Genomic DNA, 25187 nt, shown 5'->3' with positions numbered 1-25187 from the left:
GCAATATATATATATAAATAAAAATTAGGTTCCTGTAGTAACACTTCCTTTCCTGCCTTCCTCTCACCCAGATGGAGCCCCTTCCCTCTACTCCCCAGGACTGACCATCGCGCTGGACTACCATCTTACTGCGCTATGATGGGGGTAAGGATGCAGACTTTGTTTGACTTGGATGTTACTTTGGCGAGCGACCTTCGTGTGGTTCTGTAAAGTGCACAAATACTTTGTGCCTCTGTGTCCTTGGCCTGACGTGGCCCGCATGTTGCGCTCTGCGCACTACCCACTTGGGTATTTTATCATCTGCTCTGTGCATTACTGCTTGCTCCCTGCCTTACAGGCCCTCCAAGATGGCCGTTGTCGCTGTATTTCCAGTTGTGGGCCAGCCCCTGCCCCCCTCCCATTGGTTGCCTTGGCCCCTTAAGCCAAAGGCTGCAACCGGGAGGTGGGAGCCAGCCACACCATCTAAGGCCCACAACGGGGCCCGCCTCCATCCACTTCCTTTCCTGCCCTCCTCTCACCCAGATGGAGCCCCTTCCATCTACTCCCCAGCACTGACCATCGTGCTGGACTACCATCTTACTGCCCTATGCTGTGGGTAAGGATGCAGACTTTGACTTTGATTTTACTTTGGCAAGCGACCTTCATGTGGGTCTGTAAACTGCACAAATCCTTTGTGCCTCTGTGTCCTTGGCCTGGCGAGCCAAGAATTTTGCGCTCTGCGCTCTACCCACTTGGGTATTTTATCATCTGCTTCATTCATTACTGCTGCCTCCCTGCCTTGCTGGCCCTCCAAGGTGGCTGTCGTTGCTGCATTTTAAAGTGCAATGTTTTTCCTGTTGGGGGCCAGCCCCAGTCCCCCCCCCCAACCCCTCCCATTGGCTGGGACCAAGCAGCTGCTCCTGGCACAAATTTGGTGAAAATCCATCCAGCGGTTTGGGCTGTAGACGTCATCAAAAATGATTGCCATTCAGTCTATGAGAAAAACCACACATTTTGGGTCCCCCCTGTAACTTTGCCCAACCCACCCCTACATGAAACCTAACCAAACTTCGCAGAATCAAACTGACGGGGCCATATACTTTCTTTGCAAAGTTTTGTTAGGATTCGTCCATGGGGGGGCAAAGTTATAAGCCGCCAAAAGTACTCCTCCTATGGGTTGAGCAACTTAACCATAACTACACGGCCGCTAATATATATTTCAAAAGGTCTGAGGATGGGAGGCATCTACTTATGGCTGAAGACTTACATGTCACAGAACTGCCCATATCAAATATCTATGCACCCAATTTGGATGACCCAGACTCTCAGAAAAACATTGACCATATTATCATATAGGTTAAATTTCATGACACTGTATCCAGATCCTGACAGATTTATAACGACTGTAAGACCCTTACTCCAAGCGTGGGTAGGCATCACACGTAGTCTCCTCCTTCTGAAATGTATGGCGACTCTGCACCTGCCCATGGGGAATAAATACTTAAGACTACAGGAGGATTCCAGATACGATTTTGTAATGGGAGTATTAAACGCGCAATTTTATGAAGCTCAGAATAAAGGGATTTTTTTTTTTTTTTTTTTAGGGAGTATAAAAGTAAATCACTATCCCAATGGGAATATTTTTCAGTTGGGTAATATAGTTTATCTCTAAAAAAAAGATACTTTTGAAATACATACTTTTTTACGCGTAGGCAAATTAAACGATGCACTGAAATCCATTGTCACCTTAAAGTTCCACTTCAGAGCGCGCAGCACTGCTAGCGGTCTTCACTGTGACTCTGCTCTGCTGGCCACTGATCCTAAGAAATCTGTGCAGCTGCATGGGTTGAGTAAGGTTGCAGGTTTCTATGGGTCAATTGCTTCCTATTTTTATAGGGAGTATTTTTACTCCATTATAGTGAGTATTTTTACTCCACATCTCATTGTGTTGGAGTGTCTGCCTGTTACAGAGTTAAACGGGCTGCTATGCTCCTGGTCTGTAGAGCTGTTCTACAAAGCACAATGCTTTTTTAAGGTATCAATTATTTAATAGTTAAAGTGAGCTCTAAACAAAATTGCCTCCTGCAGTATTCCTCTCTAGATCCCGTTTTGACCACAGTTATCATGCCCTAAAGTCTTACGGCACAGTCCACCAGTAAACTTAAGAATTGGCGACTTAAACAAAATGCATTATCGGATGCAGTCAACAAACAGGGTTTCTCATTTTATTTCACATATTTTGAGAACAATGTTGATGTAGTGTGAGATGCAAGAGAACTATTGCAAATATTTAAATGCTTTATTAGAGTAACACTTGGAGCACACGAATCAGACAGAACTAAAGCTAAGAGGAGTGAGCTGGGCAAACTTGGAACACAAATCAAAGACTTGGAAATACAAAATGCCTCATCTGTGGACAGCAAGATACTAAGGGTAATTAAAGTAACATTTGATACATTTCGAGATGCTGCAGGCAGCTATGGGAGGTTACATTTCTAGACTGCGAACGTATGGTCAGAAAATATGGGGCGAGTGATGAACCTTGAGGACCATCTGCATTGTCAATAAAGCAGAAGAGAGGAGATGGCATGATACCAGCAATGACGGATGTAAAAGATGCACGAGTGATGCAGCCATGAGCATACTGGAGTCTTTTTATTAGGGGATACCTTCGGGTTAACATACAGAATCCGACATCAGGTGTTCCTGGACAAGATCACACTTGGTTGAGTGCAACAGGATATGAATAGAGATGCTTTTCTATGTCGCATTTGAAATTGCATTATAACGTAGTACAAGCCAAGCAAATTATGCCACATGGTGTTTCAGTGGGAACACTACAAAGAGACAGAGCACTTCATCAGCTCATGCATCCTTTGTGGCACTTTCATGGGGAATTAGTAAACCACCAAGGCAAAAGATCCAGATTTGGCACATTACACGGATGGCCCTTTGGAAGATTGCATGTACTTCTGCCTTAAAATAGTTTAATTGCCTCTGATGTCAATCCATAATGTGCTGAGCTTGCCACTTGTGTGTATGGCAATGCCAGGTACAGATTCAAAAACGTAATTTCTATACCGTAGGAGACCCATTCATAGGGTGTCACTTTTTATACTCTTACAGGGTATCCAGTAGAAACCACACTTTAACCATTTCCTTGAATTTTAGACTGCAACTGGTTCTTTAGACCCATATACCCGATTTACTGCAGGAACCTCTGAACTACTTGCTCCCCCAGAGATTCACATACTTTATTTGAATCTACATAAAATGGTGTTATAATCTTGTAGACAAGTGCTGAATGCTGAAAAGTACACAATTGTGGAACTGAGCAGAGTGAGTAGTTATAGGTTTTCCTACAGGACTAATAAAAATACCTCACTCCCTCCACCAACAGTACTGCGTTACTGTATAAAATGGCAAGCCCAATTCTGGCACAATCCTGTTGTAAAGCACTCCACTGCTATAAGCAATACATAACTGTAGCATTTCGTCTCATCAAGTCATTGAAACAGATTACCACATGGTGGAATTCAAACCAAATTACAGGACAAATAAATATCCACATACAGTCTTGGACAGTTGAAATTGGACTGATAAGGCATCCATAGTACTGGCGTTCAGGAAAGGAACTAGAGCCAGCAGCCACAACAGCTAGTCAATAGAGGAGCAGCCGTTCATACTCGGGCAAGAACATCAGCTCCCACAGAAAGTGAATGTGGTGTGTAAATCCATTCACTTGTAAGACTCATAAATATTGCTGGAAAGCCCAGCTCTGAGCCATACAAGAAGGGATTGGTTTACAGTCCTGAACCGTGGAAACTTGAGTAGCATCAAAACTCACAGTTCCAAACCACTTATAAATGATATGTATGACCAACCATATGCCACATTCAAAGAGATACAGCTGGCAACCACACACACACAATCCATAAAAGCAGGAGCAACCAACATGAATTAACCACAAAAACAAAAAAGGGCACACACAATATTATGATACAACCACACCAGATCTGATAACTGAGAACATGCACCATCAGCAGTTCTGATTTACATGGCCCGTCACAAAACAAGAAGGTACAGGGCAAGATACGTTGGTCTACAAAAGCTTAATTTGAATATATTTGGCTGATGCAACGGGAAATAATGAGGAGTTGAAACAATACCTGCTGCTTTGATGGGGCACTTCTCAGAGGCTTCCAATTTACCTTCACCATGGCTTTTACTTCTCATTTCTTCCCTCCATGACATGATGTCGTTCAGCGGCACTACATCTCTGACATATGCTTTGCGTCTCTCTTCTAATGTCATCTTCAGCAATCGCTCTATGAAAGATTTAAAAAAGCTCAAGTCTATGTTATGTTATGTTATGTTACTTTGCATTTAAAAAAAGTATCATGTTGCCTGCATTTTCTAGTAAGCATTGCCATTATCATATTATAGTAATGAACATGTTCACAGCTTTTATTAGGTTTTAAGCAATATCACATATTAAATCATACTAATATAACATTGAATCATTTTTAGCAAAATGTCAAACCAAAAAATGACAAATGACCAAGGCCCAATACTTCTACCATGATCCAGTTAAAGGCTTACCGATTCACCTTTACCATATTGCATTCATTACATAACAGCATTTTTAAGGTATTCAGTGATAGTCAACTGGGAAATGGTGCACTCCTAAGAAAATCAAGCACTTTCCCCAAATATTCTACGACTGGGGTATATAATAGTAAATTATACCATCTGAGCATATGTGGTGGAAGGCAAGGAAAAAAGAAGTCAAGGAAGGCAAGGAAAAAAGAAGTCACCTGACGACATTGTCACATAGAACCACTTTTAAATATTTAACAATTGGTTATGTGATATTGATATGATAGTTTATTTATAACATGCTTAATACCCAGAGGTTTCTAAGCACGGACCCAGGATTCAACCGGTGTTGCAGCATGTCGTCCTGCTTCCAAGACGAGCACATTGCCCCTGAGCTAACCTCCCAAGACGGTACCAACAACCCCATGATTTTATCTACTATGTTAAGTTCTAGAAGAAAGGGGAATCCTACGACTGAGTTTCTGCAATGTTCTTGGAAAGAACCTTTGGCTTTGTTGGGTGTTGATGTTTTTAAGAGCCCGGATGCTTCCAGTTGGTCAAACCCAAGGATTAAAGTAAACGGGGAAAGATTATTCTGGCCAGAATGGTATCTAGGAGGGATTAAGTGGATTGGGGATTTCCAAAAAGGGGGACATGGTTTACAGTGAATGAAGTTAAGAATAGGTGGGAAATAGACAACTTTTCGCCGTTGGATTACTGACGGTTAAAAAATAAGCTACAGGTACGATTGATGCTGAGAATGAGTTAGATTTTACCATCTTTTCAGCAAGCAATAAAAAATGTGAAGGAGGTTTGGCAAGTCGCTTTTATAAACACATTTTTTCAAGGTATAAGTTGAATGAACCATTGAAGGAGGACTGGCGTAATAGACTCCAAAGTGAAATCTCTACAGAACAGTGGATGAATATGTGTAAGAATATTAATTTATGTTCGAATAACTAGGGTGTAAGATCACATCAAATCAAGATTCTAAATAGAGTCTATTGGACCCTGCAGCATTTAAACAAAGGCGGTATCTCGGATTCAAATCAATGTTGGGGTGTATACATCGGATTGAAACATATGTTAGGGGAATGTGTGATGAGCGCGATTTTTGCCTGCCAAGTTGTTAACTATTGGATGAGGTCCTAGAAGGGACGATTCCTTATGATATGATATATGATGTATGGCATTTATAACGCGCCTATACACAAGTGTTTCAAGGCGCGAAACACAAGTTGTGCTTAGTCTTTATGACTTTAAGACCCTGATCTTGGGGGATGACGAGCTTCTGGAAGACTTGAACACTTGCCAAAAGAAATGGTTATTTAAGGGTGCCTCAATTGGGATGAAAATTATTTTGAGAGGATGGAAGTCAAGAGTATCCCAGATGTGAAATATTGGATTGATGACATGCTAAATTATGCGAAATGGAGAGAATAATCTATGGTACAGAAAAGAAAATGTCCTCGTTTGAGAAGATTTGGGGGAAATTCATGGATCAATATTAGTCTGTATCTAAATGAATAGGAGGGGGAGTAAGGGTGTGGGTAGTAATTAAGCTTTATATATGTTGTAAATAACTCAAAGTTAAGATGACTAATTTTTCTGATTATTTGTAAATTTGATTCTGAGGATTCCAATGCATTTAAAATCTGCTGCTGTAACTATGTTCTGAATTGTAAAATGAAAATAAAGAATAAAAAGAAAGAAAAAACACACAAAAGGGAAAACACTTCTTACAATTGGTAGCAAATGCATTTTCAACATACGGCATGCATAGTAAACGAAGTGCTTAGTTGAGACAGATGGGGGATCCATTATAGTTTACTGTTGCTTCCTAAAATATAACAGCTTGTGTTCTACTTCAGAAGAATACTCTTTAGCGAGGGGTGAACATTAAGATGTGTACCCCCGGTATGCCACTAGGCCCTAACCCACCCACAGATAAATGCTGAAATTAGGACCCCAGCACAGCAGCCCTCCCAGATGGCCAGGAGCCAAAAACGCCATTTAGTTCATGGAGAAAGCGCAAACCACAGATACAAGAGGATGAGTGCGGAGAACAGGAGTGGAGATGGAGATGGAGATTTTGGCAGAATGAAAAGTGGGAATCGGAGTCTAGCAAAGAATAATATGCAGACAGCAAAGGCTTTTCCTTTGTTGAACCAACAGATGCTGAGGATTACATGAATTGTGTGCTGCATAGAAGATCTCAGGATAGTCCTTCAAAAACACGTCATTTTTTTTTATTTAAATCATTTTTATTGAGTTTCAGTAAGCAACTGTTTCATCAACATTCCATCAACCACGGGACTGCCGATCAGTGTACAATATAATGGCCCCTTATTACAGTGGATAAGGTTCAGATACCATTACATCGATGCACATTCGGGAAGTCGTTTGGTTCTACAAACTCAATAAAAGTGTGCCAGGTTGCCAAATATTTTGGTATCTCACTCCTATTGGCTGCCTCGACGTTATCCATGGCCACCGCGAACCAAATCATCAACTACCATTTCCTTATTTCCGAGTTTGCATTCCAATTCCAATTATGGGCTAATGTAATCCTGGCTGCTACCAGAATGTGGGTTACCAGTTTAGTGCTTTCACTAGAAAACCTATAGACACCCCCAGTGTCCACTTTGCCCAGCAAAACAGAGGATCTAATGGAAGGTCAGCCCCTGTGATCTTTTTGATGTGCGGCAGTACATCCGTCCAATATTGTTGAATTGGTGGGCAGGCCATCCACATATGAAACAGTGTTCCTTGGGCCAGGCCACATCACCAATAATTCGGGGACGCCAATGGATTCATACGATGAAGCCTCTCGGGAGTGATATACCACCGGCACATTAACTTGTAACTGTTTTCCTTCAGTTGCACCCATTGTGAAGATATGGATGCTCCATTTTAAATATTGTACCATGATAAATCATCTATAGGAGCCCCAATATCTTCCTTCCATTTGGTCATGCAGCTATGGGGAGGCCCAAAACGATTCCCATTACGTATCTTGCACAGTGTTGAGATCCTCTGGCCCGGTGGGTCCCCGATAAATACATCCTCAAATGTCAAGGTCTCCCTCCTTCCACCCCTAGTCATCTTAGGACTCTCAATACAATGCCGCAATTCAATGTATGTAGGTTTAGCAGTCTGGGAGCAAGAACCTTGGTTTGCATTCGTTAAAGGACATACCCCGTCCACTGACGAATAATTGGCACATCCTCCTCAATCCACCCTTTAGCCACACATTAAAGGGACGAGAGTTCAGGCCTGTTGGAATTGCGGTATTCTGCATAACTGGGATAAGAGGCTAGGGGGCAGTAGTAGTTTTGTAGTTCCTCCCCACTCTATGCCAGCTGTAGACCAATATCCATGTGGCTGGTAATTCTATTTAGGGCAACACCTGTCCTTTGGAGCAATCCACCACCACTCATGTATCACTACCCCCAAACCAGTCTGTTCGATTCCCGCCCACTGCTTAGTTTCACCGGAGGAGTTGCTATTTAGAAATGGGGCTAATTGGGCTGCATAGAAATAACTTTCCACATACGGAACTCCCAGCCCACCTCTTTCAATAGCTGCCGTCAATGTGTGGTATGAAACCATAGCTCTCTTCTTGACCCAGATTAATCTAAAAATGCGAGTTCCAGATTCCATTGAAAGCCATATTGCTTTTTCTGCGTATTTACCACTTTTTCTGGTTCGGTAAAGTTTAAGATTTGTGACTTTGTGTAGTTTATTTTACTTTTTATTTATTTTTATTTTGTGCAATACAGTTCAAAATGTGAACTTTCAACCAAGCACGACAGAATTAATCTGTGAAATATCACAATTAATCACAATTTCAATCACATGAATAAGCATGAATAGAGAAAATAAAAACAAATAATATACACCAGCATCTATCAAAGCAAGGAATTTGATTTCTTGCACCAATCATTGAATTGGTGGGCAGTAAATGAAGTCTAATTTTTAAATAGTAACTTCTCCAGCTTGCAACATGGAAAATCTTAAGCTAGAGTAAGGTATAGGAGTAGTGCGTATAGGGTAGTGTGCCTTTGCTAGATTGGATGGTAGTTAAATCATTCAAGGAATATCTTAGCATGTCAGCAGATCTTGGCATAGACTGATGCTCACTAATCAGTTGAGTTTTAGGAAATTTATGGAAGTATGCGCTAAGTTTGGTTCATGCGCCTGGGCTTGGTTTTTTGTTTCAGAGAGTAATGAGTTGTAGAGTTAGGGTTTTGGTTTTAATGCGTGTTGTCTTGTATCATAGGAAGAGCCAATGTTCTCCTGTTTGGAGGCACGTGCAGTAGTTCCGACCCTGCTTGGGCTTCTCAGACCACAATAATAGTCATTTTGCGTTACCCAATTAGGGATGTGGTGTTTACAATTGTTCGGTGTGTATCACATTTGTTTAATTAACATTTGGATTTGTTATACTTAATTACCCACATAGGGTTGCCATGTATACAGTACACAGATACTTGAAGTGTAACACATTTGTGCAGTTAACACTCCGAGTCAACTTTTCCTTTGTAATGCATCTATATATTTAACGTTTTTGAGCCGATTGTTCCATTCCAACAGTCATCGTTTATCCATATATACAATTCAATACAGTTTCAACTATGAGTATTTCAATTGTCTCAGGTTGTTTCTCATCAGGCCTTGTGTTATATCAAGTGTCTTCGATGTGTTCCAATTGAGGAACCTTTTTTAGTTTCTGGATTTCTCCTTAAGCACGTTTCTAAAGGAATAGTGCGCTCAAAAATATTATTGTCCCGAGCGTTCTCGCATGTGGTTTTAAGCATACGTTGATGGATTGTAAAAACATTTCCTATGCACCCTACCTTAGTTTTCCTCACTTTTACACATCGGAAATAAGGCAGCCAGATGTGGCCATCTTGTGCTAATCTTATCCGTTGCCGCATTGCCCCAAGGTGAACTGCCCTCGCGGCACTAAATCATATTGGCACTATTGCTTGTGAAACCTAGGCCTTTTTCCCTCTATACAGGATTCTCAAACTTGTGTCTTGTGTGAGCTCTTTAAGCCCGAGTGTTGTCCTGTCCCTTTGCTCTAGTTGCCTGCCTCCCGCTATCCTATCTGCCTGCTCTAGCTGTCCCTTCTAGTGTCTCCCCCTCTCCCTTCCACCTCTCCCGCCTACTCTATGGTGCTCTCTATCTCGCCTATCTTCTCTAACTGCTTCTCCATTGACTATCCTGCTCTCCTCACTAAATCTGGTAGGAAAAAGTTTAAAAAGGACATCCTGGTCTCCAACCCAGGCCTCCCTATCGCTGACACCTACACCAACGCCTCCTCCAAGGAAACTCTCACTGACATCCTCTTTTTCGTGCCTTCACCTGACCTATGGACCCTTCATATGGTCTCTGTGCTCTCTCCTTTCTCCTACTCTCCCATTAATGGTGGCACTCCCCTGGGATGTCCGCTTGGCCTCCATCCACTCCTCCAAGGCCATCATTAATGTCTACTCTAATGGGACTGTCTTGGTCCAAGGCCCTCAGGCCAACCTTCACCTCTTTGTAGACGCTTCCCGCACCTCATCAACTTCCTTTCCTCTCCTGCTGACCCCCCCTCTGTCCTTGGAGACTTCAACATCCACCTCGATGCCTCCTGTCGCCCCTCTGGTCTCTTTTGCGACCTCTGCGACTGACTCTCACTCTATTCTCCCGTCTGGCTCGACTCATTCTGCAGGGCACACTCTTGATGCTCTGATCTCTTCTGACCTTCCCCTCTATGTCCCTCTCTCCACTCCTCTCTCCTGGAGTGATCACTTTCTCCTATCCTCCCACCTCACCTTCCCTACCCCTCAGGCAAAGCCACCTTCATCACTGCCACCCTCCTTCTCGGTCATCCGACCCATGAAGCTCATGTCAGTTGAGGCTTTTGCTGCCACCTTCTTGCCCCCCCTCCCCCTTCGGCTGACTCCCACCCTGACACAGCCCTCTCCACTCTGCTATATCTGATACTCTTGATATCCTTGCCCCGGTCATGAGAATCCACCTGAAGTCCAAAGCCAAATGTAACTCCTGGTATGACTCGGATCTCGTCGCCCTAAAACGCAAGTGCAGGGTGGCAGAGAGGAAATGGCGTGCTTCATGTTCATCCTCTGACAAACTGGCCTGCCGCCTGCTCCAAAGGCAATACCGGCTCTCCGTTCTCACCAAGAAGAGAGCCCTTATCGAAGCCTGCCTCTCTGCGGCATCTAACAATTCGGCCGAACTCTAAAATCTGCAAAGAGCTGACTAACCCTGCTGCAGTCTCTACCTCTCCTGTCCCCTCCCAGGTCCTCTGCACGGCACGGGTCTCTCACTTCATTTCAAAAACTCAGGACATCCTGTCCTCACTCTCCTCCCATCACTCCCCCCTCTATTCCCTGTTCTTCCTCTGGCCCATCTGCAGCCACCTCTCCTCCCTCCTTCTCTGCCTTTCCCCTTTTTTCTGCTGATGAGGTTTCCAGACAAGTCTGATCTATGAAAGTCTCGTCAAAACAGGTCCACCCCTGTTCCTCCAAAACTATCAAGGACCACATTGACTCCCTGGCTCCTGCCCTGGCTGACTTCTGCAATCACTCCTTCGCCTTCCGAGTCTTCCCATCCCCCCTTAAGCACTCCCTTGTTCACCCTCTTCTTAAGAAACCTTCTTCCGACCCCTCCTGCCCCGCTAACTATCGCCCAATCTCCATCACTCCCTTCCTGGGCAGGCTCCTGGAGAAACTGGCCATCTCCCAGCTTAATCTCCATGCTGAATCTGTTGGTAGTCTTCATGACCATCAGTCTGGCTTCAGAGCTGCCAGAAGCACGGAAACTGCTCTCCCGAACATCCGTGAGGACCTGCTCTCGAACCTCGACTCTAACACTCTGTGTGTTCTCATTTTGCTCGATCTCTCTTCTGCCTTTGATACTGTCAAACATGCCATCCTGTTCAACCATCTCCGTGATAACCTGGGTATCACTGGTCAGGCTCTGGCGTGGCTGACCTCTTTCCTCTCCAATCGACCCTCCCAGGTCCAACTGGGGTACTTCCTCTCTGACATCTTTTTCTCTACCTGTGGTGTCCCCCAGGGATCTAATCTCTCTCCCTGGCTTTTCAACCAGTATCTGGCACTCCTTGCCCACCGCATCGCCACTCTCTGCCCCAACTTTCAGTGCTATGCGGATGATACCCAGCTCATTTTCAGGCTACCCTCGGCCTCCTCTTCTCCTTCACTCATCTCTGACTTTCTCTCTGCTATCCAGGAATGGTGTGCCGCTAAGGAACTCTGCCTTAATGCCAGTAACACTGAGATTCTACTCATCGGCACACCCACTCCTCCCTTCCCTGCAGCTCTCTGGCCGGCCTCTCTTGGCCCTCTTCCTGCTCCTACCTGCAAGGCAAAAAACCTTGGGGTCATCTTCGACTCCACACTCTCCTTCTCTCCTCACATATCTGACATCTCTGAGAAGTCATACTACCAGTTGCACCTCCTCAGAGGTATCCTTCCTTTCCTCTCCTTCCCCCAGAAGCTCACTGTCTCCAGAGCCCTGGTTCTCTCGAAGCTTGACTACTGTAACAGCCTCTATCTAAATCTGCCTGCTTCTACTCTCCGCCCTCTGCAACTCATCCAGAACAGGACTGCAAGACTTGTCCTTGGCCTCAAGCCCAGGGACCGTATCTCTCCAGGACTGAAATCGCTACACTGTTTCCCAGTGGCTGCGACGATTAAGTTCAAAACCCTCTGCATTGTCCACAAGGCCTTCTGGGGCCTGGGGCCAAAATACCTTCAACTCTCTCTTCCTAAATATCTTCCTTCTCGAACATTTCGCTCATCCGCTTCCAACTCCCTCAGGGTCAGCCGCTTCTCCAAGCAACGAGTTGGGGGTAGATCTCTCTCCACAGCAGGGGCCTCCCTCTGGAACAGCCTTCCTGCCTCCCTGGAGAACCATCTCTGGTTCAGGAAGCACCTCAAAACCTTCTTTGCTTCTGCTTTCTCTCCCCCTCTACCCTGCTAATTACTGAAACTGCACTGAATCTGCAACTGGGTTACTCACCGTCTTGGTCCTTGGCCCAGCCACTCTCCCCTGTACTGCCTCCCTGGCAACCCCTGCATTGTGGGACTGTCTCTGTATCCCTACCGCCCCCCTTCCCAGCACTTGTCTGCACTTACCTTGCACTTGCCACCAGCGGGCCCTTACTATTTATCGTGTATTCTACCAACCCTGTACCGCACTTCCCCTCTCCCTTCCCCCTTGCACTTTTCCTGTCCCTTCCACCCTTGCACTTGCGCGATCTGAATGACACCTGGCCTAGTAGGATCGTTGTTGGTCTCCCCTTGTTTCCCCTCCCTGCCTCGTCACGCCTTGAAACACTTGTGTATAGGCGCGTTACAAATGCCATATCATATGAAGCTGACATCACTCGACGCGTACGGCCCATTTCACAATACGAATGCACGTCTCGTGTCAATGTTCTCTGTGCGCCAGCTAATGACAGGTCTCCAGGGAAATGGCATGATGCCTCTTTCCTCAATAAGTATAAACAGCGCTTCTCATCAGACAACATCAGAGTTGCTTTTTCAATCGTTTCACTGTCTTTTTTTGTGTATCCTGTGGCTCGTTTCTGTTCTGCTATCTTCATTGCTCGTAGCCCGTGTGAACAGATACTAGTACTAACATTACTATCTATTTTAATTTTGTCATATAATGGCAATAATACAGCCCCACCAGTACGAGTAGGTGTATTCCGAAGCAGAATTAGTCGAAAGAGAAAGATGCTGAAACGATGGGGCTTCGGACGACAGTTGGGAGGACTAATCCGCGGATCAAGAGCCTGAGCCTAGTCGCATGGAAGACGTTTCCACCTGGTGTAACTGCAATCGGTGCAAGGTCATGCCAAACGAGGAGGAGAACTGCTGCTGCAGAGAAAACTCTGGATGCTTTTCCTACATATGGGAAGAAGAGCCACCGCCGCTATGCGTTACCGAGCTGCATGACTTCAGGGCCGCCTGCCTCACATGGTCCGTGTTGAGGATTATGATGGTGCATATGCACGAACTTTGCGCAACAATTCGCCCTCGCAATCCAAGTAACAAGTAAGTGTACTCTAGAAGTGATGTCACTTAGGCCACTAACATTTCATGTTTGCCTCATATATGGTCGTAACTTTGATCTATCACTGCCAAAAGAATATAGTCTTGCAATTCTATAAATCACTCGCGATGTGGGGAAATCAGAGTGGTCATCTTATGTGTCTTTCACGTACAACCAAGAAACAATATTTCTCCATGCCCCAAACGTTATGGAATGCATAGTTATTGACTTTGGTAATGTGTCTACACTTTAAAGCCCAAGTTCCACGAAGTAAAATCTGTACTGGATACAAGATTGCATTTTCATGTAAGGTTTGTACACTTATGTTCATTTAAATACAGTTTGTATGTTTCTCTTCCACAGGTTGTACAAGCTGGTGGCCTATCGTGCATTTACATGGTGGCTTCATGGGAGGCTTCGATACTGCGTTCGACGAGTATTACCCGCCTGTGCCGTTGGTGCCATTCAAGCAGATAAGGGGACAATAATGCATACATTCCCGAGGAATATAGATCTAATAAGAGAATGGGTCAGATATTGTGGATTTCCGGTGGATGAGCTTGAAAGTAGAGCCCAGGATGTGTTGGGAGACTTGAGGGGCTATCGATTCCGCATCTGCAGCCTGCACTTTGCCCCGGATAAGTATGACCAATCGCAGTACACAAAAAAGCATCGACTCAGAACATCTTGTAAATTGCTTCCAAATGCAATTCCAACTCTATTTATGCACATGCTGGACCAGGTGAGTCCCGGATGATGAATTAGCTGTAGGCCTTGGGGTACTGAACAGGTAACTACATGAACGGATTGGTGCTTTCGGTGTAAATGTTTCTTACTAAACTTTGCATATTTATCAGAACTATACCACATTTTGCTAGACATCGGTCCCTGGTTTTAGGATTATCACAGAAAGTAATTATGACCATAGAAAAACTATGCCATAGTGCCCTTCGAAATAAGCATAATCTTTTTGTAATCGGTTGCTTCACATGTCAATTGTTTTAGGAGAGCATACTGATGGAAGCACAGACCCTCGCTAGAGACAACATCGCCGACACGTCCACTATACCAAATGGTGAGCCATACAGACTTGTAGAAGTTCATATTATTGAGAGTTGGATCTTCCCACATATCTAACGCAAAACTAATTTTCCCTTTTACTGCTTCGTGACAATGCACTGAAAATGAAGGAGCAAGATTCTGCATCCATTTCTTTTCCGCAGTCAACAACAACTTTGAGCGCCCATCAGGTAGTTTTATTTTGATATTCGACTACGCGAATGAATTATACATGGAATTTTAAATGAGGTAAAATAGTTTATGTATCCTGTCGTTTGTTTATATAATGTTTTATTTATGGTTTCCTAGTTATATGTAGCATTGTCTGCATCCTATTGTGTCTATTAAATTTCACTGTTTTCATCCATACTAAAATAAGTACTGTGTTACAGGGGTTTGTTGGTACTTCGACTACAATTACATCACCCTTTGAAGCTGGTCCAGAGTTTGAGGTATGCGTACTGACAGTTCCCTTGAATGAAAGGAAGTAAATCCTACATACTATTAGTGACATTCATATAAACGTGCAGTGTTTCAAACTCCTAGCATTACAGTTCGAACGTTACAATTTCTACCCTAATGCAGAATACAATTCAAAATGCTTCAGTGCAACATTACAATAAGTAGGTTTTGCACAGTGATCTCTGATCGAGTAGACTTGCCATCAATCAGGTGAAATTCAAAATGTCTATTTTGAAAAAATGATGTACACTGTTTACGAGGGTATGTATGTAAGCGATGTGTGTGATGAGACTTTCAGTTCAAATATGACTTTAGTTTTTTAATGAATATTCTATTCAAGGAATCTATACAAGGTCGGGAATTAGAAGAGGAGGCACATGGGTCAGAGGTGGCGGACCAGCTTGCTGGTGCGGTTGTTATAGTGAAGAACACGTTTTCACAGAAAATCAAGAAAACAAGGGTAACATACAAACAATTTTGTTTAATAAAAGTGTTTTGGCCTGGTATTGTCTTCATAATATTTTTTTTTATTTGAATGAACAGCTATATCCCGTACGTTGGATTTAAATTGAACATGTTTTTTACAACCCATCTTCTAGAGGCCCAGAAGGAAAAGAAGTATAAAAACACAGACAAATGAAACCAAAGATGCTCCTTGCCAAACAGATTTCACCATGGAGCAACTATTATTTGAGGCGCAGCGTGGTCCAGTCTATAAGCAGACTAGAGATGCTTATGCCCAATGGCCAGAAAATGAATTGAATGTGACTGGCGAAGCAAGCAAAGTGTTCTTGGACCATAGCTACAATGTGATAACTCGACAAGATGAAGATGAAACTGAATATTAGGAAGATGCTTTTGAATTACTCACTGATCACTTCACACAATCTACACCCACAAAAAAAGGACCACCCAATAAACAATCGACATTGATGGTTTCTCCAATTTGTGTGTAAATAACGCAAGCGGAACTAACAGACTGGAGCTTCGACGCAATTGACTGAGGAACTTGCCAAAGATCTCGACTTCAGTGTGCCCAGTTTGGCCGAATTTTCCACATCAGTTGATTCACAAACCACATTCATGCAGGATGATAGTCTAATAAAGGAGCACAAATATATTGTATTCGACAGCTGCCTGGCAGAGATTATGCTGATGCTGAAATGTGTCCATCCGGTGAGGGGGAAAATATGCGGGCAGCCATTGGTGAATGTGACTCGTGTATTACAAGGCACTAACCTGAAACTGCAAGCCACCTCTGCCCAGCTCCATGGTACATTTTCATGGTCCGCTCAACTGATGCTGGACAAAGTGCCAGCTGGAAATCTACTGTGTGCAGCAGCTTTACTTTTCATTGCCACTACTTTTAATAAGTTGTCCAGTTTCTGTCAATTTGTTGCATCTCAGTTCCTTTCTAAAACGCAGTACTACAAATATCAGAGAATTGTTATTCCCCGCTATTAGTCAAGCCTGAAAAATAGAACAAATGTCTATTGAAAGGACATTCTCTGGCAAACGGTTCAGGCTAGCTGGCGATGGACAGTGTGACAGCCCCTGATTTTCATTAAAGTACTGCACATACCACTTTCAGGACATGGAAAATAAAATAATTGCGAGTTTTGTGGTCGTGCAGGTGTCCCAATGTAAATCCTCAGTGGCCATGGAGAAACAAGGTTTTATACAATCCCTGGAAGAACTCCAATCGAGGGGAATCCAAATAGACCTCATAGCCACCGACAGACATGTTTCAATAGCCAAGGCCATGTGAGAGCAGTTTCCAACCATTTGCCATCAATTTGATGTATGGCACGTTGCCAAATCAATCAATAAAAACATCACAGCTGCTGGTAAAAAAAGAAAAAAAAAAAAAAAAACCTTCTGAAAATATTTTACAGTGGTCCCAGTCCTTCAGCAACCATCTTTGGTGGAGCTCCAAAACTTGTGATGGGTCTGTGAAAGCTCTTTGCTGGCAAGTATTATGATTCTTGTTTGAGCCCTCATCAGTCGGTGGGAATGACTCCTGGGCTGCCTCTTTGTGATTGCTCACTGTTTTGTCCCAGAGGTAAGCTTTATTTTCTGTGCCACCAGTATGGCAGGGTATCCGATAGCTCCCCCGCTGCAGTTACTGGCTAGGAACTCCCTTGCGCCTCTCGAAATTACCTGGGGGGGCAAGGAGGGTACTCCTGTTTTCTGTATGTGTATCTGGTGACTTCTGGGCTGAGCGGTAGAGCCTCTGAGCAGCCTGGCAGAGTCTTGTATTTGTATTTATTGAATTTTATATAGCGCTTTAAGCCAAAGCGCTTTACATGAAACAGTGAATACATTACAAGCAATACATAACTAATCATGAATCAAATAACTGAGAACAATATACAGAACAATTTACCATGAGGTCATAGGAGTAAACATGAGTAGGATAGGACAGTTGAGAGAAAGCAGCGGAGAGGTGTCAGGTTGGGAGATTGAAAAAGGTAGGATTTTAGAGAAGTGCAGGAGGAGGAGAGTCTTCGTTCTGTATTATGCAAATTTGCCCTTTTGTACTTAATAAATGTTACCCAGCGTGCCGTTGGTGCTTTTAGTTGCTGCTTTTGTATTAGTTGTGTGGCGAGCATCTCTGTTTGATGCCTGTTGATTTTATACAGGTCTTTGAGTCCCCCCGAGGGGCCGGACGGGGGACCCCCCTCTTTGTTGTAGCTGTTATTGTATTTGTCTCACGACGTTCAGAGGACTTATAGAGGGAGTGCCTTACTGCTCTCTCCTGGCTTGTTGATCCCCGTTGCCTTCACCTCCACGAGCACAGCTGTGTGCGGGGGAGAGCGCTCCTCTAACCGGGTCTCTGGTTATTAGTGCTTAAGGGGATAGGCTGCCATGTGAGTGGTGTGTTTCGGGGGGGGGGTTGCCTCGCGGGATGGTTGTGTACCGCTTCCCCTTGCCCCCAGCTGTTGTGTGCACCCGGGCCAGTCCCTCATCAGCTCCACGGGGGTACAGCACATAATAACGGCGGCGAATGACTTGCCTGACTGTTCGGTGGAGCGATGCTGTCTTTCATGCAAATTCCCACAGGATCATACAGGCTTCGCCCGGCATCGGTCTGGGCTCTCTCCCTGTTCTCAGTGTTCGGACGCTGCATCCGCCATTTTGGATACTTTTTCCCTCTGTTTTTCGCGGCCGTGCGCTCCATCTCCACGACGCTGTGGGTACTCAAAGGCGATTCTACATATGCTGCATATATTCACACTTCTGTTAGATATTTTTTTTAAACTTTCCAGATCGCGTTTTGTTGCTCTCAGGTTTGTGTTTTACAGGATCAGGGCAGGGAGCTCACAGAGATCACGTCCTCTTCACATTGTGTCTGGCCACGCCCACCCAGATGAGATTCAATCTCAACTTCCCATCTTCATTTAAGAATGTTTCACTACGATTCCAAGATGGCCGCCGGGTGGGGAGCACCGTAATTGATGCTCTCCCGAACCTTGGGACCAACAATGTCGTAATAAGTAGCCACCTACGCCCTCCTCAGGCGATAAAGTGACTGGAGAGTGCCTTTAACATTGCTGGGTTCATGTCACTCTCACCGGGGGTGTGGATCGACAAGAAAACTGAGCAGCCTCACAAGGTACAACTCCGAGCCGGAGACCCGGGGCTGAGTGAGGAGGAGCCACCTTGAGATCGCAGAGTCTGTAATCGAAGCCAGAGAGCTGAAGAGGACCTTTACTAAGTCGGTGCCAGAGGAAGAGGAAACTAGTGCGCCCAAGGCTGTCCCCCCACCTCAGCACAATGAAGGAGCCATCGGGACCAGAGTGAAGAGGACGATGGAGAGAACCAGCAGGAGAGAAGCTGACTAGAGTGAGGCCCATTCGTAGTAAAGAAGATAGATGGCGGAGAATCCGGCAGCCTTGTCATCATCAGGCCGGGGGGAAGAAGAACGGAGGCCCGGAAGCAGCACCACCCACCTTAGGCACAGAGGTGAGAAGGGACGATCGGAGAGGGATAGGGAGAGGGGCACCCGGCGCAAGGCCGTACAGGCACCCAGGGAGGCCCGGCACAGGACCTCCCTCCCCAGGACACAACTACGCGAATGGGGGAGGACACCATGTGGCTTAGTACCCGACCAGGGGAACACTGCTGCATTTTTCCATCCCTCCTCCTCCACCCGTGCCATTACTGGGACCCCACTGTGGGGAGGCACATTGCTACAAGGGGGGGGGGTTCACTACCCAGCAGGAAACCCGGCTATAGCCCAGGGGCAGCATAACAGCCCCAGAGGACACAGAAGAAATTACTAAATGTTAAAAGATGGAAGGAGTGGTACACCCCAGATAATCATTCATCCGCGACCGAGGGGCAGGAGTAAGGTAGTGCAAGCAACCCAGCAGAAGAGGGGGACCCCCCCCCCGCAACCATAAATTCAGACAAACTAAAGGAGGCAGGAGCAAAAGCGAAGGATGTAACACCAGCCGAAGAGGACAGATCCCTCTGGCTTCACCACAACATCCCCGATTGACAACCTACACTTGGGAGGCATCTCCGGGACCCCAGAAGACGGGGCACCCAAAATAAATAAACAGAAGAATCGATAGACCAAAGGATCTGGACCCTGCACAGAGGGGGGTGGGCGGGGAGGGCCTAAGCAAGTCCAAGGAAGATCAAGAGGGAGAGCCCCCAGAGACCTACGCCGCATACAGCTGATAAGGCTGAGGGAAGGGGCCAGAGAAGCGGGTCCATTCGCCTCTGCTCGAACATGTCAAAGTCCAGGGGGAAAGAACCACCGACCCCATCAAAGGGAGCTAGGAAAAACCAGGAAGGAGCACTGGCAAAGATCTGGGTCAGAGAAACTAACTCCCCCGGGGAGTTACAAATATCACAGGACCAGCCAGAACAAGGAGGAATTCTCCAACACGATGAGCAAGACCAGCCAGTGGCTCAAACGCTTCTCAAGCAGTACTTTTCTGACTTCGGGGACAAATTAGCTAGCGCAGTTCAAAAACAGAAGGACATACTGCGAGATGACGTGGCGGAGGGCTTGTCAGAAATAAAATGGGACAAACAAAATGGAAGAAAGGGTGGACACTAATGAAAGAGCGATCCAAGAGCTGATGAAAGATGCAAGGAGATCCAACACTCTGCTGGAGAGTCTGGCAACGGCAACCCACAACCTCGAGCTCCAGGCCGAAGAACTGGAAAATAGATCCAGGACAGCGAACATCTGACTGAAATGTCTCCCTAAGGAGGTCCTGGACAAGGATCTCAACGCAGTGGTCAGAAGCGTTTTCGCAGACCTCCTGAAAGCAGAAGACGCCTCTGAAATAAAATTCAACAGGATTCATAGGGTGGGACCTCGCAGGCAAGACCCCCAAGGGATGTCTTAGTAGCCCTTAATGAATACACAACTAAGTAAAGGATACTCCTAAAAGCAAGAAAGACGAAACAGATAACCCACAATGGGGCAGAAATGTATCTTTTCCCAGACTTAACCCAGATAACTCTTACCAAGAGGAAAAGAATGGTTCCAGTTCTGTCAGCCCTAAGAGGCAAAGACGTCCGCTACAGATGGACGTTCCCATTTGGCTTACTCTTCAAATGCCAGGGGATGCAGCACAGAATCAAGTCCTATGAAGAGGGAGCAAGACTTCTGGGGATTGAAGAGGTGGTCCAAAATCCAGAGCTAGTCTCAGGCAGGCATCAAAGCAGTCTTAAACCCTGGGAATGGTCGACAGCGAGACTAAAAAAAGGGGGATACCAGCCACACCTAAAAGGCCCCACTGCTGGACAGCAGCAAGAGAGGCAAAGCTACCCCACAAAGAACCCTGAATGATCAAGCGACGATAAAGGATATAGGGGCACACTCACAGACTTAGCCTGGGGAGGACAACAGGGTCTATATAGATGGTCCCAGGGGGAGAGAGGAGGGAGGAGGGTCTAGGAATGGGTTCAGGAGAAACTGCTGAGGATCGATCTGGGAGAAGTGAAGGGTTTAATCCTTGAGACATCGAATCGAGGGGGGCTACAGGCGGTTGAATCCACCCAGAGGGTGGCATGGGATGAGGGAAATTAGGGGGGGCAGAGAGGGCTGGGGGTAGGAAGGGTACACTGAGGGGGGAACAGGGCAAACAGAAGGGGGTCCTGACAAGGGTCCACCAAAAGGCAACAAATACATGGACACCCATGTGATAATGGCTAGGGAGAACAAGCTTACACTTATATACCTCAATATCAGCGAGTTTAACGCCCCAGTCAAAAGGAAAAGACTTAAAAAAAATTGAAAGATTCCTGAAAAGGGAATGGCCTGACATAATAGCTTTCCCAGAAACCCATGTTCACACCCGGGACAGAGACGGGATAAGGATTTCGGGTTTCAGTCGAATCTACCAATCAACACACGCCAGCAAGACGGGGGGGGGGGGTACCATTGGCCCCGAGGAATGATATTGACATTACAGTCACGGAAACCGACGGGGATGACCCTAAAGGGGAATAGGAGGGCTATACGGTAGCCACGATATACGCTCCCAATACAGGACAGGATGCATTTATCCAAAAAGCTCTGAACAGACTGGAGAAATTTGCAAAGGCCCCCATTGTCCTAATTGGAGACTTTAACATGGCGTGGGACCCTGCAAGGGACAGGAGCAAAAAGGGTTTAACCACACAGGGGAAATCCTCGGGGGAGCTGAAGGAGAAGATACGAAATGTTGCCTTATTTGATGTATGGCAGAGATGGAGGGGGGTAAGGCCGGGTACACTTTCTCTTCACATGTCCACCGCTCACATTCATGGATAGACTATGTGTGGACATCTGGTGGTTTTCTGGGAAGGATAAAAGGGAGAAGTTTGGTGACAATTATATTGTCAGACCATGCCCCCATAAGACTAGCAATAAAAAGAGACCAAGGTCCCCCTGCCTTATGGAAATGGCAACATCCTGCATACCTGTTTAAGGATGACAAGCTGATACAAGAGGTCATGGAAGGGATAGTGAGCTTTTTTTAAGTTAATAAAGCAGTGAATACATCGCTGCAGACAAGGTGGGACGTTTAAAACGACAATAAGGGGAAATAAAATCATAGCCATCAAGGCACGTAGAGACAGGGGAAATGAGACTCAAAGAAATGAAGTTGGAAGGGAAGCTGAAGGAGATAATGACTAGGATGGGAGCGGGGGCGAGTTGAGAGACAAGGAAGGAATATAGGGCAATAAGGGGTCAACTACGGCGGAACGTGCCCTATTATCCCTCAAACAGAAGTATTCCATCAGAGCAAATAAATCAGATAGGTTATTAGCCAGGATGCTGAGGAGAGAGGAGAAGGCTAAAACTATATTAAAAATAAAAGTGGAGGGGGAACACCACAAGAAGAACACGGACAACATTAAAAGAGTTTTTCAGATGCTACTCAGAGCTCTATAGCTCAGACAACCCGTTGCCACAAGCACAAGAAAGATACAAAGAAGGCATTAGCCTCCGAGGTATACCAAAGCAGGAGTGAGAAGCCCTAGAACAAGACATTACCATGGAGGAAATCCAGGCAGCCATAAAAGCATTATCCTCCAATAAGTCGCCAGGTCCGGACGGATTAACCACAGAATTCTATAAGCTACACAGGGAAACCCTACTACGACACCTAACCGCCCTATTCAACAAATTTAACGTTGGGGGGGTTGGAGGGGAGGGATTACACAAACCATGGAAGAGGCGAATGTTGTTCTCATCCCTAAAAAGGAAAAAGATCCTACAGTGTGCGGCTCATAACGGCCAATCGCTTTAATTAATGTTGATGCCAGAATCTACAGAAAGACACTAGCAATCAGACTTGACCAAATCCTCTCACAAATTGTCCACAGACATCAGTCAGGGTTCGTCAGGGGCCATCAAACCAGCGATCACATCAGAAGGATTGCGCATCTTATAGAAAAGGCAAACACAAAGGAAATCCTGCTCTACTCAAAGCCTTGGACGCTGAGAAAGCTTTTGAAAGGGTTGAGTAGGGGTTCCTGTTAACAACCATGAAAAGGATGGGTTTCAGGGACACATTTTTGGTTAAGGTTAAAGCTAACTACCAGCACACACTGCCATGATTGGGCGTAAATGGCCAATTAACGGAACCAGTTAAAGTTCAGCGTGGCACAAAACAAGGGTGCCCCTTGTCGGCCCTGCTTTATGCAATAAATGTGGAACCCCTCTTGGCATCAGTAATAGCCAACAAGGAAATAGCAGGGATACTATTCAGGGGAAATTAACATGAAATGGCCGCCTTCGCGGACGACATGTTGCTATCAATAACCCATCCGGAGACCTCCCTAATTGTAATAGAGAATGAGATGTGGCAATTTGGGGCTGTTGCAGGTCTCAAAATAAATACACCCAGGTCTGAAATATTAAACTTGACAATCCCAAAGAAAGAAGAGTCAGAGCTCAAGAGGGGTTCCCAGTACAGAGGGGTAGGGAAGGCTATAAACAAACCTGGGAATCAAATTAGCACAAACTATAGAAGAGCTTTACATGGTGAATTATCCACCCCTTCTAGAATCCATTAAGAGTAAACTGATGGACTGGCCCATTGTCCATAACGTGGCTTGGCAGAATAAACGTGCTGAAGATGGTCATACTTCCCCAGGTGTAATACTACTTCCCCGCTCTCCCAACGCCAGTACTTGCCTCCCTATTCAGAGCTATCCAAAAACACACAAGTAGATTTGTTTGGAACAACAGGAGACAGAAACAGATGGGGTGGGGGAACCAGACTTTAAACCGTATTATCTGGCGGTGAAAATAAGAGTGATTAGAGACTGGCATAAGGACGACTGGGACAAGGTATGGACACCAATGGACACGGCTGTGGTAGGGGAGAATCTGGAGGAGGTACTGTGGAAGAACAAGGCAGAGAGATTCTCCACAATGTACGATAGCAAGATACTCTCCGTAGTGGGAGATTCCTGGGACAAATCTATTAAACGTGCCCTCATTATGACCTACCCGTGCCCATTAACACAGATTTTTGGCAACGCACAGTTTACCCCAGGATGGAGAGGTAAGGCTTTTAGTAAATGGCAGGAGAGAGGATGCCAAAAGATCCGAGACATGTTCGAGGGCGTAGAGGTGAAGTCTTTCAACCAATGCCAGGCAGACTTCGGGGTGGGATAAGGAGAGCAATTCAGATACACTCAAAGAAGGCACTAGCTCCAGCATCCCCTTATGCAAGATGCGGTGGCGCATGACTCAACCTCCTTTGAGAAATATCGGACTACAGATCCCGGCAGTAGTAGCAACAATATATGCCGATATAAAAAAGGGGGCAGACCGGGGCCAAAGGCGATACATGAAACAGTGGGAAGCAACCATAAGACACCCATAGGACACCCAAATAGGAAACGGACTGGGCAAAAATATGGGCGAACATACCCAATCTCACAGGGTCCCTTCAAATCCAGGAAATATGGGTAAAACCGATCCTACAGTGGCACTTAACCCCAGTAAAACTCCACAAAATGTATCCCAGGGAATCCAAGCTGTGCTGGAAGGAATGAGGGATGGAGGGAACATGGAGTTATATATGGTAGGAGTCCCCCCGGATACAAGGGTACTGTGGGGTGATACAGGAGGCAATAGAACGAAGCTTGGGGGTAGAGAGAAGAGGCAATAGATTGGCACTGATAGGCCTAGATGGCATACTGTAAGAATTAACTTTCAAAGCAGAGCGTTAACTACATGTCATCTTGATGATGGTGGAGGCGCTGACACTAGCACAAAAGTGGAAGTCGAAGGAACCCTGAAGGAACATAAATGGGTTGGTAAACTATGGAATGTTGCAGCTCTCGAATGGTTAACCTACTCCCTGCAAGGCGATCATCAAAGCTACCTCGCAGACTGGTCGAGGGAGCTGGAGTCTTTACAGTGTGGGCCCAGGGGAACCAAGGAGAATGCGTGTTTTAGGACTGGTGTGACCACCTCAGGCTCCTGAAACCGAGAGGATATGGGCAGATAGACGGACATTGAC

The 25187-nt window shown here is 45.5% G+C and overlaps 1 protein-coding gene across 1 annotated transcript in view; it reads right to left on the bottom strand.

Annotated features, from left to right (window-relative positions):
* LOC138467289 (ADP-ribose glycohydrolase MACROD2-like) overlaps window positions 1-25187 on the bottom strand; it is a 369984-nt gene that overhangs the window by 165212 nt on the left and 179585 nt on the right. Inside the window, exon 2 of the mRNA XM_069607286.1 lies at window positions 4149-4307. Within this exon, the coding sequence (XP_069463387.1) occupies window positions 4149-4307 (159 nt within the window). The remainder of the gene's footprint in view (window positions 1-4148; window positions 4308-25187) is intronic.

Source organism: Ambystoma mexicanum, chromosome 4q (assembly GCF_040938575.1).
Source record: "Ambystoma mexicanum isolate Mex_15411 chromosome 4q, UKY_AmexF1_1, whole genome shotgun sequence".
In the NCBI taxonomy this organism is placed as follows: domain Eukaryota; kingdom Metazoa; phylum Chordata; class Amphibia; order Caudata; family Ambystomatidae; genus Ambystoma; species Ambystoma mexicanum.
The sequence above is the reverse complement of the archived record's forward strand: the minus strand, read 5'-3'. Positions and strand labels throughout refer to the sequence as shown.